The sequence below is a fragment of the Arabidopsis lyrata genome (assembly GCF_000004255.2).
Source record: "Arabidopsis lyrata subsp. lyrata unplaced genomic scaffold ARALYscaffold_7, whole genome shotgun sequence".
Taxonomy (NCBI): domain Eukaryota; kingdom Viridiplantae; phylum Streptophyta; class Magnoliopsida; order Brassicales; family Brassicaceae; genus Arabidopsis; species Arabidopsis lyrata.
In genome coordinates, this window is record NW_003302549.1 from 1,918,411 (window position 1) to 1,941,897 (window position 23,487).

General features: G+C 32.0%; 1 protein-coding gene and 1 long non-coding RNA gene across 2 annotated transcripts; one reads left to right on the top strand and one right to left on the bottom strand.

Annotated features, from left to right (window-relative positions):
* Nucleotides 1–2,109: 2,109 nt before the first annotated feature.
* Nucleotides 2,110–11,037, bottom strand: LOC110226104. The gene is made up of 2 exons (XR_002330224.1): nt 10,845–11,037; nt 2,110–3,147 (listed from the first exon to the last, which is right to left on the bottom strand). It is a non-coding gene; the product is annotated as an uncharacterized LOC110226104 (long non-coding RNA).
* An 8,284-nt stretch (nt 11,038–19,321) lies between these two features.
* On the top strand, nt 19,322–21,627 carry LOC9303101 (cytochrome P450 84A1). Its single transcript, XM_002866983.2, has 3 exons — nt 19,322–19,928; nt 20,024–20,454; nt 20,758–21,627. The coding sequence occupies exons 1-3, from the start codon at nt 19,418–19,420 to the stop codon at nt 21,376–21,378; spliced, it is 1,563 nt and encodes a 520-aa protein (XP_002867029.1). The 5' UTR covers nt 19,322–19,417; the 3' UTR covers nt 21,379–21,627.
* The last annotated feature ends 1,860 nt before the right edge of the window (nt 21,628–23,487 follow it).

Consider the following 23,487-nt stretch of genomic DNA (forward strand, 5'->3'; position numbering starts at 1 on the left):
TTGCATTAATATAGTCATATATTTGGGGACGTATAATGCATGTGGAGTCATCAAACAAATTATCACATAAGAAATATATATTGTTTTTGCTAATATAAGAAAACACACTGATAAATAGAAATAAAGAGCATATGATAAAAAATAGTAGGTTTTTAATCAAAAAAATAAAAAAAATAAAAATAGTAGGTAATGTAGGCGCCTAAAGGGTGTTGTCTACCGTACCCTACGAAATATATTTTTTTGTTTCTGGGGATGCCTTCTCTTTTGGTTTACGCTATTTCCAATTTTGATAATGCCTTCACACGAAGACCCTTCGTTGTTGTGATGTTGGTTGGATCTAAATAGCCCTACACTTGTTTTATGAAGTACCAATATGTTACATTGAGAAGTCTTTTATTATGTTTAACGAGACAGATCAAAATATTAAATAACTAGTTTCATACTCTCTCTGTTCCTAGAAGATTGATTTTTTAGAGATTTCACATATTTTAAGAAACAATCATTGTTTAATTATAGATTTTTATTAAACATTTTTTAATAAACTATGAACCAATAGTAATCTGAAATAGTTAATCATTACGTCTTGAAATCTATGATTTATTAATATCAATTAACTAAAAATAAAAAAAATCTAGAAAATCAATATTTGTGGAACAAACCCAAAACACTAGAACATCAAACTTCTAGGAAGAGAGAGAGTAACATTCAACCAAGAAAGTGTTAAAAACTGTAGTCTCAAAGACATAACAGAGTCTAACAGATAGAGAAACAGACTTCGTATCACAATCTATTTGATTGTAAACAAAACAATGAAGAATAGAACTTCTCTCTTTATTAGATAAAAGTGAAAAGCAACGACTATAGTTCAAGGTTTACCACAAAGGACTTAAATAGAATCCAACAGACATGAAAGTAAAGAGTTGTAACTCTTCTTTCTTGTGACACAACAACCGTTAAGACATAACTACTTAACTTAACAGACACGAAACTTAATTTAATAACTAGCTTAATACCTTACAAACTCAATTACGACCAACAGAAGGGGCTAATTTCACCTTCTTACGATCTTGATTTTTTGTTTTAATTAGAAACACCCTCTCTCTCTCTTTTTCTTAGTCAACAACATAACTCTCATTTAGACCTATTAATCAATTACTGATTTCTTCAATAATGACAACTAGATATTCTTTGAACTATAGCAACTTTTATTTAGTATGATAGATGAGTTATATAAGATAATAAACCACTTGTCGTATCAATCTTTTTAAGTCTGAAACTTTAGGTCAAATCCATTTTTGGATCACTTTTTTCGGGGTTAATTTGACTCATTTTAAATATGTTTTTAATACTGTTCATTAAATTGCAGTTAGCTGAACATATCAGAGTGCATTGAGTTTGCGAAACTTCATAGCTAGGAAAATGTGTTGATGCTAGAGGTACGTAAGTTTGTATATCTGAAGATAGTATAAAAACTCTCATTTGGTCCAAGTAATGGGCCGAAATTGTTAGGCCCAATAGCTCTCAGTACTGGGTAATTCATTTGGGTCAAAACGTCGTTATATGATGACTTTAGCTTGAAAGTTAATAGATAAATATCCGAATTTCGGGGTGGTCTCGATATTTAGTTAGACTTGGTCATGAAAATATTTAACGAGGTGTAGTTTTCTGAACTACTGATTTATCTAGGCCGAGTTCATCAATTATCAAAGAGTTTTGGATAAATGAGGAATATCGGAAAACAAGGAAGGAACCATCTCTGTCTAATAAAGTTCGTACGAAGAACAAAAATATGAGACTGTAATTAAAATAAATGTGAAAACATTTACACGAGAGCTCTCTAATTTTATTGACATTGACAAGAAAAAAACGATGGAGACGCGTGAAGTGACGGAAACCACATACGCACCGAGACGTAAATGATAGGCCCAAATTTGGTGTTTTAATTCCATTATTTATTTCAATTATTTACTCTTTTCCGTCTATTTTAATTAATTAGATTATAATCGTTATTTATTTAATGGTAATTATGTAAAGACGACGGTATGACGACGTAAAGAACGAACTAAAGATTATGTACAAGCCAATAAATTAGTTTTATATGGACAAAACAATTAAAATGGGTCTGATCAGTATTATCTGACATAGCATCTCCTGATTGGTCGTGTTTACCAAAAGCAGGAAAAAAAAATTAAACAATCATTATAAATAATACTAAAAAATTATTAATGATATTTTATGAGTATCACCTATGACCATGCTCTAAGGTGTAGTTCGATCATTGTGTTATTATTTTGAATGGTTAACTACTTTACTACAGAAATAGAAGTATATTTAATATTTCTTTTGGTTAAAAAGTATGATAAATATTTTTTGGTGTAATTAAATCGTTACTAAATCTCTTTTCTGCAAATATTTTTTTGAACAATGAAATACAAATACATGAAAAAAACATTTTTAGTCAAATAAAGTTCCCAAATTTTGGAATAAATCCTACTTAAGTAAACATGCTAGTGACTTCAAAAAAACTTTTAAATAATAAGATTTAAAAGTTTAAGAAAGATAAAGAACGTTTAAAAAAAATTGATCGCTTTGGCAAAAAAAACAGAAAAAATTATCGAGGTGGTGAAACTCTTATGTCGACTGTCGTAGTAGATATGTAGGCCTGTATGCAGTAAACTAGGCATCAAGGACTAAGACCATCCTTATTGGTAGTCCTCTCTTAGGGGATTTTGTATATGAATGTCCTCCTTCTCTGTTTTATTAATTTAGCTTACTGTTTCGTTGTAGATTGGATTTTAGGTTTTTTCGATTGTTTAGATGTTAACTAGTATTGATTTGCTGAAGTTTGGCTAATAATCTGAATTTTAGAGTTTCTGGATTTGGTTAAGCTCGTATTTCTTTATATTTGGGATCTTATTATGACGTATTGATTTCAGTTTGTTATCCAGTGGACTACCTTGGGAGCTGTAGATGTTAACTAGTGATGTTATTATGTTATTATTACGTGGAGCTTGTTGAGTTTGAGTCGGCTGAATTTGTGTTTCACTTTGCTCCGGTGCTTGCACTTCTGCATCTTCCTCATTCATGTCTATTAAGTCATTTTGTGCATTGAGAAATGCAATTGTTTGTAAAGACTCTAAATCCATTCTGAAAAAAAAGAGAAACAAAAGCACTAACGTTAATTTACAAAACTAAGACTCAAGAGCCTTGAAAACTAAAACTAAGTATATATGCTTCCACCTAGGCCTGAGCATATGGGTAACCCGTTCGGGTTCGGGTAAAACCCGTTCGGGTTCGAGTTGAATGGGTAATGAATTTATGGTCCATTCGGGTATTCCTATGGTTTCGGTTCCGGTCCGGTTCGGGTATTGTCGGGTTCGGGTCGGTTTGGGTAATACCCGAAGTTTAAAATCACTTTACATACTCAAATAAAGAGAATAGAACATCAAACATGACATTTAAATACTAAATCCAATCCAAAATAACAAAGATGACTATTTTACTCTTAAGTGTTAAGAGTAGATTCTAATCTATATATAACAATATTTGAGAAGTGTTTTTGCTGACGTGTCGGACTCTCGGCTCTTATTGAGTCCTTGATTTTACGTAATTACTTAATTATCCTTAATGAAATCTAATTAATTTTGGAAAAATTAAATTGAATTTCGGAATTAACCAGGAAAAAATAATTTTGGAAACAATAAACATGATAATTAACCAAAAAAAAAAAAAAGGAACAACGAAGTACCAGTTAGAAAGCTTTAATTGAATTCATCGTGTTCTTCGTCGTGTGAATATAATTCTTCTAAACGAAGGCAAAACGTGAAATCCTAACATAAAGCATATATTCATAGCAATAACAGAGATTTAATAATTTAGTGATAGAATTTCACCTGTTGATCTGTCGAAGCAGAATAGTCAAGCTTCTCATAGTATCTTGCCCATGTTATGTCTTTAAGATGTCAATACTATCCTGCACCCTATAATTCTAACCAATGAAAAGAACAAATATTTATTACCTTGGATACAGAGTTGACGAATAAACCTTGGATAAAAACTCGACGAAGAAACTTGTAAGTGTTAATGTATGATGAAGCTTCCATGAACGTGAATTCGTGATCATAATGAAGAAACGTGTGAATGGAGACGGTTGATGGCTTTTTTTTTTTTTTTTTTTTTTTTTTTTTTTTTTTTTTTTACCTTTTGTGTAAACAGATCTGTTTTATAATTTATCGGAAAAGGAATTATACCAAAAAAAAAATCGGAAAAGGAAAATATTTATTATAATATTGATATATTTAAGATGATAATGTCAAATATCCGAAAATTATTAATCGGAGCATTAATATAAACATAAAAGAATAATATTCTAACCTTACTCAAATTAATAAGATTTAGATATCCGAAATTAATCGTAAACGGCTATTAATTGTTAAACTAATTAAAATAAAGATCGAACGTACCGGAATAGATGAAATTTTTGGTATGATCGTCGTGTTCGTCGTCGTTTCAATCTAAATATTTGGAAAAAAAAAACGAACAAAAAAAATAATATGTAGATCAATGAAAGAGAACCCACCAATTTAGAAACGGTTATCACGCCATCGTATTGTTCGTCGGATGATTATAAGTCTCTAATCCGGAGATTGACTTGAACCCTGACAAAAACATATATTCATAGCATAAAATCGTAAATAGAAGGTAAAAGACCACCTATTAATCGGTTGTAACCTTGTGCAAACTCGATTTAATTTTGACGAATGAAATGTTGGTGTGGTGTCAAAACTTTCTTGGGGAGACTCGAAGATGAGAGAGCTGAAGTCAGAGATAGGCAGAGAGGTTTACATGTGAATTAAGGTATGGAGTGCTAACGTGAACATGAACGTGAACGGCGGTGATTTTTGCACATAATAGCAATTAGATCGAGTTTTGGAAAAAAATATGGATCAGCGTGACATGACGCATATGGATACCATGCATGTCTATCTATTGTAAATCAAAAATTATATTATTGTTCCGCCTTATTTTTGAAACAGAAAGGATTTTTCCCTTAAATTTTAATATATTTTATAAGATATAGTAGTAAATCTAAAATAGTTGTTATTATTCCATATTTTTACGGAAAAAAGTAAATATTATTTTAAATAAACATGGATAACAATGAATAAATGGCAGTTTTACAAATATTTATTATTATGATAGTGATTTGCTTATTAAAATATGTAAATTTTCTTTTCTTTTTTTGTATTTATCGTCGAAAAATTTAGAAACCCTAAATCATGCACCGTCTCCTATTCAATATAAATACCTTGCTCATGGTATTCAATTTCAGATCATAACTAACCCTTGTTTTTTTTGTTCTTTTTTTTCAAACTTTTTTTTGCTTCTACCTAATTTTAATTTTTCTTTTTATTGTAGGGTGGATGTATGGAGGGGACGATGTGAACTGGTGTATGGAAAATTTGGACCTAATTCAATGAATAAACAGGTGATCTTATAGTTTATATGTACAAATTTGATTTTTTTCTTTTGTATTTATGGTTTCACTATTTTCACCACTAATCAATTTTGATAATCAAAAAGTTTGGTTTCAACTTTTGAGAAGGTAATCATCGATGGTTTGGTATGTTTCTTTTTGTTGTAAAAAGATGAGGTACCTCCCGATTTTGTTGAGGTACATGTTCTTATTATTTTCAAATATGTCTTTTTCAGAAGAAACACTCAACTTTTGATAACACAGTTGCCACAAAGTCAGAAAGATGACTTATTTCAGGGATGAATCTTCAGAGGAGGCTAATTTTTGTCGTTAATACAATTTAAGTATTCCTCTCTTTAGATTAGGGATAACAAAGTTGGCTGTTAAATTCAGGAATTACTCTTTGTTGCCAATCTCTCTTCCCAAACTAAAATATTACATATATGGAAGTAGTAACTTAAAGTTTTTGGTATCGAGGTCATTCTAAGGCACTGAGATTCGGACTTTGGTATGTATAGGATTCGTTTTCCATGCACTAAGATTTAATTATTGTTTAATTTATTGGTTTTTAGGTTTCTTTCCATGCTCTGATGTGTTTTCGGGTGTGCCAATGGAAGCTTGCATCACTCTTTACTCCAAGCGTAAGTATGCTCTGCATTAGCTTCTTCTGTTCCATTGGTTATTATGGGTTTTGACTTTTGAGAAATATACAACAATTTAAAACCATGTTTTGTTGTTGATTGGTTCGGTTTGTATACCATATTTTGCTAAATACATATGACCATAAATAAGACCAAAGGAGCTGGGTTAGCTCCTTTGCCAGCTAGGTTGACTTCGTCTCCTCTCCGTCTTGCGGATTTCCGTTATATAATGGGTATATTTGAGAAGTATACGGTACTAAAACCACAACCATTGATCTTAGCTTGATCGGTTCTTCCCTAAGATTTATACATAAAAGTAAATTGTTTTGTTTAATAATTTTCCATTGCATGAACTTTCGAGACAACAAGTGGACAGGAGTGTAATGTCATCAAAAGTCAAATCAAACACTGTGAGGAACATAATAGACAACGTTGGCTTCTTTCGCAGCTGCTCAACGTTGTCTCTCCCGATGGTCCCAACACTCTCTTCTTCTTTTTTTGTCAACATTCAAACGTTGTTTAAAATAAATAAAAATGTTTAACCTTAATCATCTTTCTAGATCTTTAAATGCCTAAAACTTCAACTTAATCAGTCAGCAATCCGTCACGTTAATGATTTTGAAAGGAAGACTTTTGTTTTGTTTCGGTTAGTTTTGTTTGTTTAGTATTTTAATCACAAGATAACTCTAATTTCCCATTAGAGTTGTGTTAATTGTGTTGATTATGATTTGGCGTTCCAATTCTGATATTATTTTTATGTTGTAAATCTTAAACTGTTACGTTATTGTTCTATCTTCCTATGTGAGAAAAAAAGTAAAATGTTTTAAAATTTTGACATGGATAATAATATAATTGTAAATCTATAATAATTATATTATCATTTTATTTATATTTTTCAAAAAGAAATATATTTATCTTAATAGATTTAATATGATAATGTCAAATATAGTTATAAATCTAAAAGAGTTATGTTATTATTCCATCATTTTATGAGAAAAAAGCAAATATTCTCTTAAACTTTTAAATTAACGTGGATAATAATAAATAAATGATAATTTTACTAATATGATAATGATTCGGTTTTAATCTTACCAAAAAACAAATAATGATTCTGTTTTAAAAATATATAAATTTTCTTTGTTTAGTTGTAGATATTATCATATAAAAAATTCTTAGATCCTCCACTGCCTTAATTTTATGTAAATACCTTGCTTGATATTTAATTTTGATTTGATATCATAACTAATCCTTGCTTTTTTTTCGGTACTAACCATTGAATTTTTTATACTGCCATTTAATTCTTGCATAAAAAATAATAATTAATAGTAGTGTTTATTATGAATGCAGGTTTGTTTTCCATAAAAACTAGATTGGATTTATGGAAGCACGTCATTGTTTCCAGTGCGAGGAAACAAATGTCGTATCACTGCTGTTGTGGCTCTTTAGTACTTTCGTTTCTGTTTATGGCTTTGCTTCGGTTGTATGGTTAGTCATCAATCATTGATCTTCTCATTGTTTGAATATTGTTGCATAGGAAAAATCTTCCTTTTTATGAATCTTTCAAAAGTTGGGTCCATGCTATTCTCAGTGATTGATTACGTTTATTGAATATTTGTGTGCTTCCTCTGCTGATATTCTAATTCATGCTTTATTCGTCGTCTTTGATACACTCTGATTAACCATTGTGGACCTCTAGAGTCTAATTTGCAATATTAATGCAAGTCTCTTTAACTTACGGATTATGAAGAGCATCCTAAGATCGTTTAATTTGATTCAGGATTTATGTGGCTAATGTTTGGTCTTGGATGTGAATTAGTCTATCATGTTTCTTGGAAGGTAGGAAGCAATCTTGATGTTTACCAAAATCCAATGTGCTCTTTTGTAGCTCAGTTTTGAAATATGTACTAATTATTGTAGAGGGAACCCGAAACAAAGAGACCATATGTATGATTTTATATGCGAAGAGAAGCTCCGAATTTGAAATCGTCTCCACTCCGGTGATATGTGGCCATGGTGTGAAGGAGTCTGGAGCCATGGTTATTTCAGATTCGGACATAACCGTAATTGTTAAACTAATAAAAATAAGATCAAACGTACCGGATTGATGAGAATTTTTGGTGTTCTTCGTCATGTTCTTCGTCGTATGGATCTAACAAAACAAAAAAAATATATATACCCCAGAATTTTTTTTTGTTTGTTAATAGAGAGAACCCACCAATTTTGTAGCGTTGATTGTGACATCGAATTGTTTGTCGGATGAATATAAGTCTCTAATCCGGAGACTGAAGTTGAACCCTAACAAAAACATATATTCATAGCATAAAATTCATAAATAAAAGGTAGAGCATCACATAGCTTTTTCTTCAAAGCCAACACATCTCTCTTTGTAGCCGAATTACTCTCCAGTTTGGTATATACTCAAATTTTCCAATGACTTCCTTCTCGAACCTGGAGCGTTTTTGCTTTGCCGGATATTTTTAGGATATGGCTCTTATGTATCTCTTGTGAGTCACTTGATATGTTGTTTAGGTAAAACTTTTGGTTTGAAAGAGAATGATCTACGACAAGCATAATCGGTTATTTGTTATATATGTGGCCATGTTCATATTGCTTTCTCCACAAGCAATTTTCCAGTTTTGTAGCATTCGATATTTAAATTTAAAAGCTTCAATACGTTGTATACATGTGTATGTATGTACATATATGAATTATTCTCAGTTGCACATAGTGGTTTCTAAGGGATAGATACTTGCTCTCTGTAACCCTCTCATTTTTAGTACCTATCTTCAGTGTTTACTTTGCTAAGAGCTTCTTGATAGGCATAGATCTTTGCAATCTCAGATCAATATACTACAAATACATATACGATACAGTTAAGAAAATGATATTTCTCTTACAACTTTTTATATGGGTTTTATAAACAAGAGATCAACTGAAGGGTTACGCAGCGACCAATGGCGAAGGTAGAGACAAAGATACTACAATAGGGACGATAAATATGACACGATATATACAAAGGAGATGCCTGTTTCTATACCATTGAAATTTTACGTACATAACTACTTCAAAGAGCAAGATGACTTACTTGATAGGTAAGAGATATGGTAAGAGATTATATTTTTCAATTATTTGTTTCCTACTACGAAAAACTCCAGTGACATACAATCTAAAAGCATGAATATGTCATAAAATCAAGAATACAACAAAAACCAGGAAGATGGGCCCAAATTAAAGTCTGAAACTGGACGTGGGGAACCCACGGACAGTGGCGGTCGAAGCGTTACAAATATGAAAAAAACGAGGAAGCGTGAATATGTCATAAAACCAAGAGTACTACAAAACCAAGAAGATGTGCTCAAAGAACGAAACTGGACGTGGGAACCCACAGACAGTGGCGGTCGTGGCATTACAAATATGAAAGAAACGAGTAAGCATGAATATGTCATAAAATCAAGAGTACGACAAAACAAAGAAGATGGACCTAAAGACCGAAACTGGACGTGGGGAGCCCACGGACAGTGGCGGTCGGGGCGTTGCTAATATGAAAGAAACGAGTAAGCATGAATATGTCATAAAATCAAGAGTACGACAAAACAAAGAAGATGGGCCTAAAGACCGAGACTGGACGTGGGAACCCATGGACAGTGGCGGTCGGGGCGTTGCTAATATATTGTTGGTTTAAATATATAGATTTTTTATATTTAATTCTATTATATATATCAAGATATAAACACTAATAATTGTTTGTGATTCAAAAACACTATTAATTGTTGATTACTAATAATATATATCAAAAGTTATAGCGTTTTACCATAATTCTATATTAATGTCGTTATAAAAATTAGACTCTTGACAAAATTAATTCAATAAATATCCCTAACTTGATAACCCTAAATATTAATTATTAATTCTGATCTTAATCAACATATAACCCCGCGCTGGGCGCGGAGACCTCCCCTAGTTATCTATATACATATATAAACATATGTGTATTACATATATATAAGTATATAACTATATAAGACTATATATCTAATTATCTATATACATATATAAACTCAAATGTCAAAAGTCACAAAACCTAAAACCTAGGACATACATATAAGTATATAACTATATAAGACTATATATCTAATTATCTATATACATATATAAACATGTGTATTTTTTCGGGTTTGTGGGTACCCTAAATGGGTAACGGGTAATCCCCGACCCGACCCGATACCCACGGGTAATCCAATACTCTACCCAATGAGGTAATTTTCTAATACCCTAACCCGCCCCAACCCGATTTTTTCGGTCCGGGTATCGGTTTGGGTATCGGGTCCGGGTTTTTTGCCCAGGCCTACTTCCACCACACAAGTAAGAATATCAAACTTCAGTTGCCAAACCACCCACGTAAATACTCACACACACAACTCAAATGAGACCACACATTAAGCTAAATCCTATCTGATTTTATGAAAGCTCAAGGAAAATGTGTTCATGAAACAACAAATGAAGTATGTAGACATTAGCAATGGTACTCTAAATCATCTTAATTCTTAACCATTCTTGACACTGTGTAAGGAGCCAAGGACAATCATAACCATTCTCGACACTGTGCAAGGAGAATCAGAACATTTAGAACGGGAATGAGATTACCCATCACGAAAGGATCAAGCTTTACTTGTAAAACTCAAAGTATAACACAATTCAAAAGCAACTACACATAATTGTTCCTTTACCTGAGTGAATTAGAGAGAGAGAGCCGACCAGTTTCTCTGCAAGATCTCTAAGCAAAGCTTCAATCCCACGAACAATAAAGAAACCCTTTCCGATTGATTCTAAAGATACCCTTTTCGATCGAAACCCTTTTTCACCAAGAACAACTGAGAGACAAAGCAATGAACATCGCAGCAAATTGATTCACCGACATTGTTCTTTAGGTTAGAAATAGATGGGCTGCCCATTTATTTCAGAGAAAACCCATTTAATAAATGGACTTAATTGGGTTAACCCATTTAACCAATTAAAACAATTTTCTATAAATGGGTCTAAATGGGCTATTTATTTAACCACATACCCATTTAACTAAATGGGCAGTGAAACCCATTTTAACATCACTAATGTTAACATTGGTGCCAGTCCATCTGCTGAAGAAGGTGGTGAGTGTCAGGTTGGTTTTGTCCGCTTTTGTAAATTATTACGTGGTGTCTGACATTGTTGTTTCGCTTTTAGATACAGAACCTGTTTACCTAATCTTTTATCTCTCCTATCTTTGATCTTATTGGTAGTATTGCTATTATTGATCCGAGTCCTCTCTTTTTGTTTCATATAGGAGAGCAACCACCTTATGACAAGAAAGGGTTCATCGCTTATATTAATTAATAAATACATCAAGCTTTTGACACCCAATCTCAGTGAAGAAGATCAAGCAGCCTTCAAGAAGAGTATTGGTCTATTTCCTTTGGTGTTGTGTGTTTTAACGCTTGCATTTGTTCATTTTTTAATGTAGTCTTAATTCCGATGGTATTGTCTTGAGTCTTTCTGTTGTATGAGCTTTCAGTTTATCAATCATTCTTTGTTTAGTTTCTCTGTAATTTCACTGTCATAAGCTAATGCTTTCTTTTGTTTTTCAGGTTTTGTTTGGACTGTCAAACCTAGCTTCTTCTCTTAATTGTTTTGGTATGCTTGTACAACTTCTTCTTGTTTCTATGAATGCTTGTATCATCTTTTTGTATGAATTGTTTTGGTTCCAAACATAGTAATCTTGTTTCTATGATTGCTTGTACATAAAGACATTATTTAGCATACATTTGAATTTATTTTTTTAAGAACCAATGGTTATGAAGACTAATTAGTTAAGAGCTTGTACATCAAGTTCTTAACTTTGAAAAAAACAAAATTTTAATTTTAAAAAAGACTAAGAGCTAAAAATAAGAGACTACCTATAATGTTGTTCTAAACACATAATGACAGACACGATAACCTAAGGTTGAACCGATCATACAATAATAATAATTTCTTGTTTTCCAAAAGCATGTCGACCTGTGAAATATCATAAATCATATCTTTAATTATGTTATCATAAGTGAACCAATTACAATGGTTTGGATATAGTCTAATATTTTTCTTTGTCAACGATATAGTTTAATTTTTAAGCTGCATATAGCTATCTAAGATATTTTAAAACTCCGACATAACATAATTGTCGGGTATATCTGAGGATTGTAGTGGAAGAGGAATATATATGAAAATGTGAGGAATAATGTGGATTAAAATATGAATTTTCAGAAGAGTATTTCAAATGAAAATGGTGGAAAATAAACCATATATACTTTCTAATCGGAGAGGAAAATTTTTCCTTCTTTGTTTTATTTTATTTTATAAGCCTAGCCTATTTTCATTTTGGAAATAAATTCCATGTAAATTTCGCAATTAAATAGTACTCTGTCTACCATGGTGAAATTAATCATTAGTGTTGGAATTGATCTTCATTCATGAGACAGCATGAAAATGAGACTCGAGAAGAAAATAAATTAAGACAAGAAGATTTAAGAAAGATATTTTTTTTGTCTAAAACATTGAACCAAAATGATAATTAAAATCAACATTTGATTATTTCTGACAAACAATAATTTTTTTATTACTGAATACCTATTTTGACATTATTTAAAAAAATTTACTATATAAAAGTTGTAGTGCAGTATTTTCAGGTTTCTCGGGTTGTCCTCGAATTTCTTAACTATAGAAAGTGGGAAAAATGGGGTGAACAACTACTTACGAAGTGCATATCATGGAGAGAAACCTTAAATGCATGTTAAAACTACAGACTTACCAACAATTAAGCGATTCACATTGTTGTGTGATCAATACCATTTAATTGCCATATTTAAATTTGTAGTCAACTATACGATACTTTCTTGTTTTTTAGCATGTGTTAGGTTGTATTTTTCTATTTTATCAACCATTTTACAAATCTTTGTAGGGTTTACCTAAAAATCTTACATCATCCCAATTGAAAGTTTCACAAATGTTTTTTTTTTGGAGGTTTTTTGTTTTCAGCAAAATGTAGTTTACATGCATAAAGTATTATTTAAAACTGGAAGAGTATCATTTAGTTATATAAGATATAATACACTTGACTATATATCATCTTATATACACACATATAGGTATGTGTATAAATTATTTTATACTTCTTCTGTATCATTTTAATTGATATTTGAGGTTTTACACACAAATTAACAAAACACATAACTTTCATTTAATTTATCTCTTTTACATAAAAAAATATTAAATAAAATGAATTTAACAAATTAGAAAACATGTCGTAAAATATGAAAGTTGAAAACATCACTTGACATGAAACAAAAAAAAAATCTCTTAAACATTATTTAAAGTGATACAGATAAAGTATTTAGACATCCTAACTTAAATTTGATGGAGGCAGATATACAATATACTTGAAGCGATTTCAACTGCTGCAATAAAATATGCAGTAGGCTCCTAAGTATTTGGATCTAAATAAAGATTTTGGTGTCTCCAACTATTTTTAATGGATAGCCAATCAAAAAAACTTAATATTTGAAAGAGACAGTTAAAAATCCTGTTAATAATAAAAATAATCGTATAAACCATCCAAAACTATAAGACGGTTGTGCTAGCCACCTATAATTTCAAGTGGTTGAGCTTTGGTTTTCTTACTGTTTTGTTTTATGATTTATTTTAAATGTGTTCTTAAATTATTTTACAAAATATCTCAAGAATAATCAATCTCTATAATATAAATTGCTACTTTAAGAATAAAAAGGACTTTTTCTGAAAATAAAAATTGAGCAAATATCAGCTAAACATATATTTGTATATTAAATAAAAACCAATACTCTCGTTGGTTTCGGAAAAAAATATCCAAATATATTTATTTCACAATCCAGTATTCCAGTTGTTAAAATTAGTCTTAAAAAAATTCAAACCATTTTTAAATTTTTAATAATACCCTATTTCATGAAAGTGATAAAAGTATTTAAATGCAATATAATGTACAAAACTTAATCATCAATCATATCCGAATAAAGAAATTTAGTTAGCTCTAATGTTTTTCCAACAAAAAAAATAGAATGTCCATGATACTGAAAGTGTTGATCATATTGAATAATAAAAAAAAGGGTGTAAATAAAAAAAAGAGGCAGTTGGCTTAATAATACAATAAAGGAACATGTATATCGCAGTGTGTGTTTAAAGACTTTTGATAGTTTGATTTTTCCTTTATTATAATAATGAAGGTGAAAAGGAAATTTGTGTCTTTTTGCAGAGTGGCGGTTGGCTTCAACAATTCATAGCGGAGTAACTCTATACGCGAAGAACTTGTCTCAGACTGATGGTTTTGATCAGAACGATAGTTTTGATGATAACTAAAACTAAAATAATATATGTATTTTCTTATAAAAACAAGTTTAATGAACTAACAGAAGTACTTTTTCAAAATGAATGTTACATTTTAATTTTTTAAAAACTTGATTTACATTATGCACATAGTCTTCTTCTGCGATTATGAACGGGAACCAAATAAAATTTTAGGTTGAGATATATTTTAGTCACTAAATAGTTTTAAAAGACATGAAGTTGGTAAGAACAGTCATAAATAGTTTAAAAAGAAATGATGTTGGTAAGCACATGACTATTACAACATAAAAATATATTATTCGATTTAATTAGGAATATAGCTATAAAAAGACGCCACTAATGCGTATGTTAATCTGATCTGACTAATTAGAAACGACAATATCTATATCATTGTCATGAGCTTATAAATGGTCCCACGACCCCTCCCCCATTTGATCATATTCATCTGAGCAATGACTAAATCAATAAACGTGGTTGGATTAAAAAACAAATTGTGCAGGTAGCGGATAAATTATAGGGTTTTGAAAAAACTGAAGAAATTTAATAGAATAAGATTTATATCATAGCAAATTTGCAACTAATAATTGAAAGTATAAGTACTCAATGAAAATGTATAACTAAATTCTCTGAAAATTATCTTTACATGTTTGTATTTAGAAAAACTATTAAAAATTACAACTTAAAACATTCATGTGTTCAATGAATAATTTTTTAAAATCACAATTACTATAAAACTTAACAGAACTATCATCTAAAGATACTATTAAAAAACTAAATTGGGTTCTTTAAACTTTTAAGCTTCTTACATTTTCTTTGTTCACTCCATATATCATAAATGGCGATAAAGAAAACATGATTGGTTTAAAGATTTTTTCAGTTTCTAACGTTCACTGTCTAAAGTAGTAATGAGCAATTTCCAAATTTTAGTTTTTTTTTATTTGCGATCATGTAATGAAATGTTAGTTTTGATCTTAATCACACAAAGTAGATACTTCACTATAATAATTTAAATTTTGTTTAAAATACTACTCTTTAGTTAAGTACTTAAGAGTTACCATTATAATTTAATCTAAAGTTCAAAATGCGGCAAAAAATCTACTCACATATATAAAGTATGATGTTTAAGCAGTCTTAGTTTTAATAAATATATATCTATAGTCCTTAACATTTTACTATCAAATCATTGTAATTTAGTGATTTTTATTTTTCTGTTATTTATATTCGATTTTGTAAGCAAGAAAATAAGATCTTTCTGTTTGTTAAAAATGCATGATTATCCAAGGGCTCTTAAAAATGCTTCTTAAGATTGGTTTTGTACAAAAAAACCCTCGAAGTAACCAATTTTTGCAAGAAAACCCTCCATCTCAAATAAATGCAAGTCAATACCGCCATCTCAAAAGTCACCCGCAATATAGCCCTCGCGTGTATCGATGACGTGGCAGCCGTTAACTCCGTCAGTGGGTTTTGTGCAAAAAAACCCTCGAAGTAGCCAAATTGCAAAAAAACCCTTCATTAAACCAATTTTTGCAAAAAAAAACCTTTCGGGTATTTTAAAATTCGGGTACGGGTTCGGGTTTACCTATAATACCCAAAAATAAAAATTGTTGTATGTAAATCTATCCACCCTATTGTTCGTACCGAAGTTGCAATAATAAATAAGTACGAGTTTTTGGGAGCGAACAAAGATATTTCTCTTTTTAACGATAATCGTGCTTCCGTGATTACAGAGATGGAATTCGAGTGAACGAGAATACGAAATATACGCAAGAGTTAGCTATGATTTTTAGAGAAGTAATATATGTTTTGTCGAGGCTCTGAGCCTTACAGAAGGTGATTCCGTGCCGGGCACGTTTTTCGAGGCTCTGAGTCTTACAGAAGTTGATTTTGTGGCTTGCACGTTTTTCGAAGCTCTGAGTCTTACAGAAGTTGATTTCGTGGCTTGCACGTTTTTCGAGGCTCTGAGCCTTACAAAATATTTTGTCTCTTTTGCGACGAATTTGGGCTTTTACAGAAGATTTTCTGGTTTTACAGAAAATTTATGTAAATTTTACAGAATTCTTTTGTTAAATCCTAGATTTTTCCTTCTCCTATAAATGGCTCCACCATGTCTTACTTTGATCATGCCAATGATCAGAAATTTATGAAGATATCAAAATCGATTATTACCATATTGTTTCCTTTGCTTCCCTGTACAATCGAATTCTCCAACAATCGTTTTTTCAAAACAAACCTTAGCTACTTTGAGGGTTTTTTTGCACAAAATTTGGCTACTTTGAGGGTTTTCTTGCAAAACTTGACTACTTTGAGGGTTTTTTTGCACAAAAGTTCACTCGTCGTGACGTTTTGGAACAGAGTTAACGGCTGCCACATCATCGATACACGCGAGGGCTATATTGCGGGTGACTTTTGAGATGGTGGTATTAACTTGCATTTATTTGAGATGGAGGGTTTTCTTGCAAAAATTGGCTACTTCGAGGGTTTTTTTGCACAAAACCCATTATTTAATAATAAGTTCACCTCTTAACATTATTTTTTGTTTCTAAGCTAAAGAACTCTTCTTAGCTTAAAGGCATATTTGAAAATAAAATAATCAGTTAAATGCTAACATAATCTTAAAATTTTCTTAAGAAATTACATGTAAGACTGCTCTAACTGCTCACTACATATATAAATGTCGTCGGCGGGCATCTGAATCTCTGCACCTAGGATGCCAGTACAATGGACTTTGTAACCTGGCAAAGAGCCCCCACTAAAATCACCCTTACAAGACATTAAAATTGATTGGAACATTTAGACTTGATTAGACCAAATCTAGATCAATTGCAGATTTTATGTAGAGTTTTTTTAGTGGTAATAAACCCTTTTAAAACGGTGTAAGCAGAGATCGAATGCTAAGGACACACATACTTTTTACCTTCTAAACTTCGAATACTAGGATTCACGATTTAACAATTTGTCGTAATTTACATGGGATTATATAGATCAATGTGAATTTTTCGTAATTTTCATGGGATTATATAGATCAATGTGAAAATAAGTTTATATGGCACATTTATAGGTTGACCAAGAAATCGAAACGTATGATTGTCTTATTACTTTTTTTATTCCATGAAACTACAGAGTTCGCCAGGTACCATTCATGCACACACCCTCGTGATACGAGCGTGACTAATACGACCTCGAACTTAAATACTTGAACTTTCTCCTATATTGTTTTAATTTATCGTCATAGAAACTCGTATGATGAAACTTAGAATTAACAAATTCATGGTTGTATTGCGGATGAAAAACTTAATATACAATTTAGGGATAACAATTTGGTCATTATAAATATCTTAAGTTGCAAAATATTTTCCAGATTCTAAATTTCGTTTCAAGATAGTTGTAAAATGTTGATAAAAAAAAGATGGTTGTAAAAGAAACAGAGAATTAAATTAAAGGGAAATACAAGGGAAAAGAAAAAAAGAAAAAAAATAAAAATAACATTCCATTGTTTTTTTCTGTGAAGTACTAGTATTTTGCACAAAACTGTAGCTACACAGTTTTATTTTAGCCCACTGGTTGTCGAAAAGAACTGCCTTTAATTGTTTTTAGTGTTTTTTTTTTGTTTTTGTCGCAATAGTGTCAGATTTATATCATAAGCCAGTACAAAAGTCGTTACAACCAGAGTTATTACAAACTAAAACAGTATCAAAAAGGTTCACTTGATCAAAAGCATTAACTAACAAGGATTACAAGAAAAAATTATCACAGGACAATCACTAATTGTAACCAATTGTTTTTAGTTAGATTGAGGTTTAATTTTAAAACATTTGTTATTTTACAGATAATGAGTTCAATTTGATAATGAAAGTTGAACTGTTGGTCAAAGTCTTGTGTATTGTTTAATTAGATGCCAAAGGAACCTTGTGAGTAGCGACAAAATAATTAAAAAAACTTAATTATTAGTCTCTGTCTAAGATATTAATTAGTCAATAGTAATTAACTGATCTACTTTGTGTAACTCAATGCTAGGATTGCTAGTGGTCAGTCTCTACTCTCTATCTTAGATTTACGGCTATTCATTAATATGGTGCTGATTATTCAAATAATTTTACTGTTATAAAGATGTTATTTTTTGTGTTTCAAAATAAATTTTGAGTTTGTATGTATATAAAACTAACTGATCAGAAATTATACCAAAAGCAAAAATCTAAACCTAACTGAAAAGTCATTACGAAAAGGAAAAAAACCCCTACCTGAAAAGTCATATATACCGATATACGTAAGAAATATCTCGATGACATTCTTCTTATTATACCTCTTTTTTTTTTCCCTCTTTTTCTTCGTTTATAAGAAATTAGTTGGTGACAAGTCTTGATTTAATTTTATTTAGGTTATTAAATACAAAACCGGTGAGTTTCTATATTTTGTCAAAAACTTAATGATTTTTCCACTTTAAAATTTCTTGTTTTAAAATTATTGGGATATATTGAGAAAACTGCATTTTATATTACGTACCATTATTTTAGCCAAGCAGTCATACACTCATATACCGTCATTTTTCAACAGCTATGTTCACTAATTTAAAATCCACTAAATATCATCATATATATGCTCGAATTTAATAAAATCCGTTTGGTATACTATTTATTCCCATAAGTATTTAATGGGATCCGGTATTTCCAATTTTTTAAAAAGATATACTATTTATTTTCATATTTTCAAATTAATTAAAATAAATGGTGTATTTATACATATGGATGAAGAAATTTAAGTAGATAATACAAAAATGTCAATAAACGGGACCACAACTTGATTATAAAACCTACCTCTCTAATCACATCCCAAAATGGCGAACTTTGCCTCCTGATACCTTCCACAACCAAAAGAACAACATTTCAGAAAAGAAGCAAATCCAAAAAAGTCCAATATGGAGTCTTCTATATCACAAACACTAAGCAAAGTATCAGATCCCACAACGGCTCTTCTCATCGTCGTCTCTTTTTTCATCTTCATCGGCTTCATCACACGGCGGCGAAGGCCTCCGTATCCTCCTGGTCCACGAGGCTGGCCCATCATAGGCAACATGTTAATGATGGACCAACTCACCCACCGTGGTTTAGCCAATTTAGCTAAGAAATATGGCGGCTTGTGCCATCTCCGCATGGGATTCCTCCATATGTACGCTGTCTCATCACCCGACGTGGCTCGACAAGTCCTTCAAGTCCAAGACAGCGTCTTCTCGAACCGACCTGCAACTATAGCTATAAGCTATTTGACTTACGACCGAGCAGACATGGCTTTCGCTCACTACGGACCGTTTTGGAGACAGATGAGAAAAGTGTGTGTCATGAAGGTGTTTAGCCGTAAACGAGCTGAGTCATGGGCTTCGGTTCGAGATGAAGTGGATAAAATGGTCCGGTCGGTCTCTTGTAACGTTGGTAAGCCTATTCACTCTAAATAAATATGTAAAAAGTAAAAACTCATTTCTTCTTTCTTTGATTTGTATTTTAACATTTAACCAAAAAAATTGTAGGTAAGCCTATAAACGTCGGGGAGCATATTTTCGCACTGACCCGCAACATAACTTACCGGGCAGCGTTTGGGTCTGCCTGCGAGAAGGGACAGGACGAATTCATAAGAATCTTACAAGAGTTCTCTAAGCTTTTTGGAGCCTTCAACGTAGCGGATTTCATACCATATTTCGGGTGGATCGATCCACAGGGGATTAACAAGCGGCTCGTGAAGGCCCGTAATGATCTAGACGGATTTATTGACGATATCATCGATGAACATATGAAGAAGAAAGAGAATCAAAACGCTGTAGATGATGGGGATGTTGTTGATACTGATATGGTTGATGATCTTCTTGCTTTTTACAGTGAAGAGGCCAAATTAGTGAGCGAGGCAGCGGATCTTCAAAATTCCATCAAACTTACCCGTGACAATATCAAAGCAATCATCATGGTAATTATATTTCAAAAAGCACTAGTCATAGTCATGATTCTTAATGCGTTACGTAATAATACTTATCAAAAAGCACTATTTTTGTTTGAATTAAGAAGTTAATTTTCTATTTTACAATAGAGAGCAACAGATTTTAGCATGAATTTTTATATATATAAAAGCATGGAATATTCAGATCTAAAATAAATGTGAAAATATTGAAGAGACAAAAAATGGAGAGAGACAACAAAAAAGAGTGGACCTACTAGTGTGAATATATTTAATTCTAATGTGAAATTGATTTATTTTAATTTAATTTGTTAGGACGTTATGTTTGGAGGAACGGAAACGGTAGCGTCGGCGATAGAGTGGGCCTTAACGGAGTTATTACGGAGCCCCGAGGATCTAAAACGGGTCCAACAAGAACTCGCCGAAGTTGTAGGACTTGACCGACGAGTTGAAGAAGCCGACATCGAGAAGTTGACTTATCTTAAATGCACACTCAAAGAAACCCTAAGGATGCACCCACCGATCCCTCTCCTCCTACACGAAACCGCAGAAGACACTAGTATCGACGGTTTCTTCATTCCCAAGAAATCTCGTGTGATGATCAACGCGTTTGCCATAGGACGCGACCCAACCTCTTGGGCTGACCCGGACACGTTTAGACCATCGAGGTTTTTGGAACCGGGCGTACCGGATTTCAAAGGGAGTAATTTCGAGTTTATACCGTTCGGGTCGGGTCGTAGATCGTGCCCGGGTATGCAACTAGGGTTATACGCGCTTGACTTAGCCGTGGCTCATATATTACATTGCTTCACGTGGAAATTACCTGATGGGATGAAACCAAGTGAGCTCGACATGAATGATGTGTTTGGTCTCACGGCTCCTAAAGCCACGCGTCTTTTCGCCGTGCCGACCACGCGCCTCATCTGTGCTCTCTAAAGTTGGTTCGAGTCACGTGGCAGGGGTTTGGTATGGTGAAAAGTTGGAAGTTGCCCTGATTCAGGATTTGTGGATGTTATATGTATCTATGTGTATGTACACGTGTGTTCTTCATGAAAACATAAATGGCTCTTTGTTTCGCTTTTTTTTTTTTTTTTTTTTTTTTTTTTTTTTTTTTTCTTTTTTCTTTTGTGGGGATTTTTCCTTGAATGAAATGTAACCGGTAAAAATAAGATTTTTTTCAACAAATAATTTTGCATTTTACAAAGATCGATCTAACTTCTACTTTTTAAAATTTAATTTGTAGTTATTTCACTTAACTTTAACACTCGATAATCAAATTTTCTAGATGGATAATGTCAAAGTTGGCATCAAAACTATGCATTTATAAATAACCCGAATGCATCAAGTATCAATCACAACCTCAACTACCATGACGAAATCAGTAAATTACAATTACTTCGTAACACTTTGCGTAGCTACACACGTAGCACATTCATATACACATACGCAACATACCCTACGTGGACTCAGGAATATCACGTATATTTAAATTTACTATTCTTAATGCATTAAATATGTATCCAGCAAAATGTCTTCCGAATAAATGTCTAAAAGATAATTAAGACTGTAATTAACTAAATACCGGTGCCTCTTTTTTTTTTTTTTTGGTGTAGGTATAAGAAAATGACAATTTTATAGACAAGTAATGAGTTGTGAAGAATGAGGCATATTTCGCTAAAATTAGCTCTAAGCCAAACGTAATATGTAAAGCTTAAAAAGACTGTAATGTAACAGCTTTGAAAAGGGGTTGGTTCGAGTAGGGTTTGTCTTGTCTTCTAGAGAAGACAGCTTCTCGACCCATCAAGTTATAGCAATATTTTCACCAAAGAACGAATTGACATTGCCTTTATATTTTTTTGATCATTTTCATAAAGTTCTGTACTTGTGATTGTGGGGACATTGAGTCATATACGACCCCATATTCATTAAAACTTTGTTTGGTAAGGTCGCTTAGATTTTATGAAATAAATGCAAGTGATGGATGGATTGAAATAGATTTTTTGAAAGAAATGTTGTGATGAATGGTTGTAATTGTAAATAAATAAATATATTGGCTTTCATTTATATACCGTTGAATTTATTCTAATTTGGATGGACAATGAGTGGTGAAGCACCACAGACCATTGAGACCCACGAGACAGGGGCGTTAGACTGAAAGTAAGGTGTATTACTTTTCAGCTATATCTTACTTAGTCTTACTAAACATTAATACGTTAACTCGATTTAAAATAAATCTAATGTTGCCTTGAAAAAATAGTCTCGAACTTGCCACTTTATTTCCAGACATAAATACAACAAAATCAAAATCCACATTTTCAATTTTGACAATAAAATGAAACAAGAGCGGTAGCTAAAGACCAGGAAGCAAGGTCAGCGTAAACGGGTGACATGTGGTGGTTGATTGAGCACGACGACGTTTTAGATAATTACAACGCAGAAGTTGTCGTCTTTCACCGGCGTCGAAGAACGTTCAAACAAAGACGATGATAATTAGCAAACAAACAAACAAAAATAACCCTCAATGTCTACGTTCAATTAATGACCCTTTTTTGTCTAAATTTCAGAACATGTGACCTGGTAAAAATGTGAACTTTGAAAATCCCAAATTTTGATATCTGGTATTTTGTCATTGTTACAAGCTCAAAATACCAGACAAATATCTAAGAGTAAACAATAGGGTATATCTCAAGTTTGTCAACTTTGAAGTGTGAATCGTTATAGGTCAAAACCGATACTTATTACTCCATCTTTCGAGACATTATCTAACCAAAAACCAGCTTACGTAAAATCATCTACGTCTTTTGTCAAATTTCGATTTGCTACGTTGTCCATATATATGATGGAGTGACCTTCTACCATAATGCTCACATATTCCCCTCTAACGATGAGATCGCTAGGTGAATGTTGTATACATATAATTGGATCTCTCTCTTTTTTTCTATATGATTTTAAAACCTAGCTTCTTGCACCAATCTGAAAATAACCGTTGACCTTTCAATTATTGTCTTAGTTGAAAGCGATCTGACACCTTCTTGACAATGGCTC

What these genes read in the sequence shown, in the direction of transcription:
- LOC9303101 (XM_002866983.2), top strand. Translation starts at nt 19,418, where the DNA reads ATGGAGTCTTCTATATCACAAACACTAAGCAAAGTATCAGATCCCACA. An exon ending in GTCGGTCTCTTGTAACGTTG is followed by an intron (nt 19,929 to 20,023) that starts GTAAGCCTATTC and finishes AAAAAATTGTAG; the next exon opens with GTAAGCCTATAAACGTCGGG. An exon ending in ATATCAAAGCAATCATCATG is followed by an intron (nt 20,455 to 20,757) that starts GTAATTATATTT and finishes TTAATTTGTTAG; the next exon opens with GACGTTATGTTTGGAGGAAC.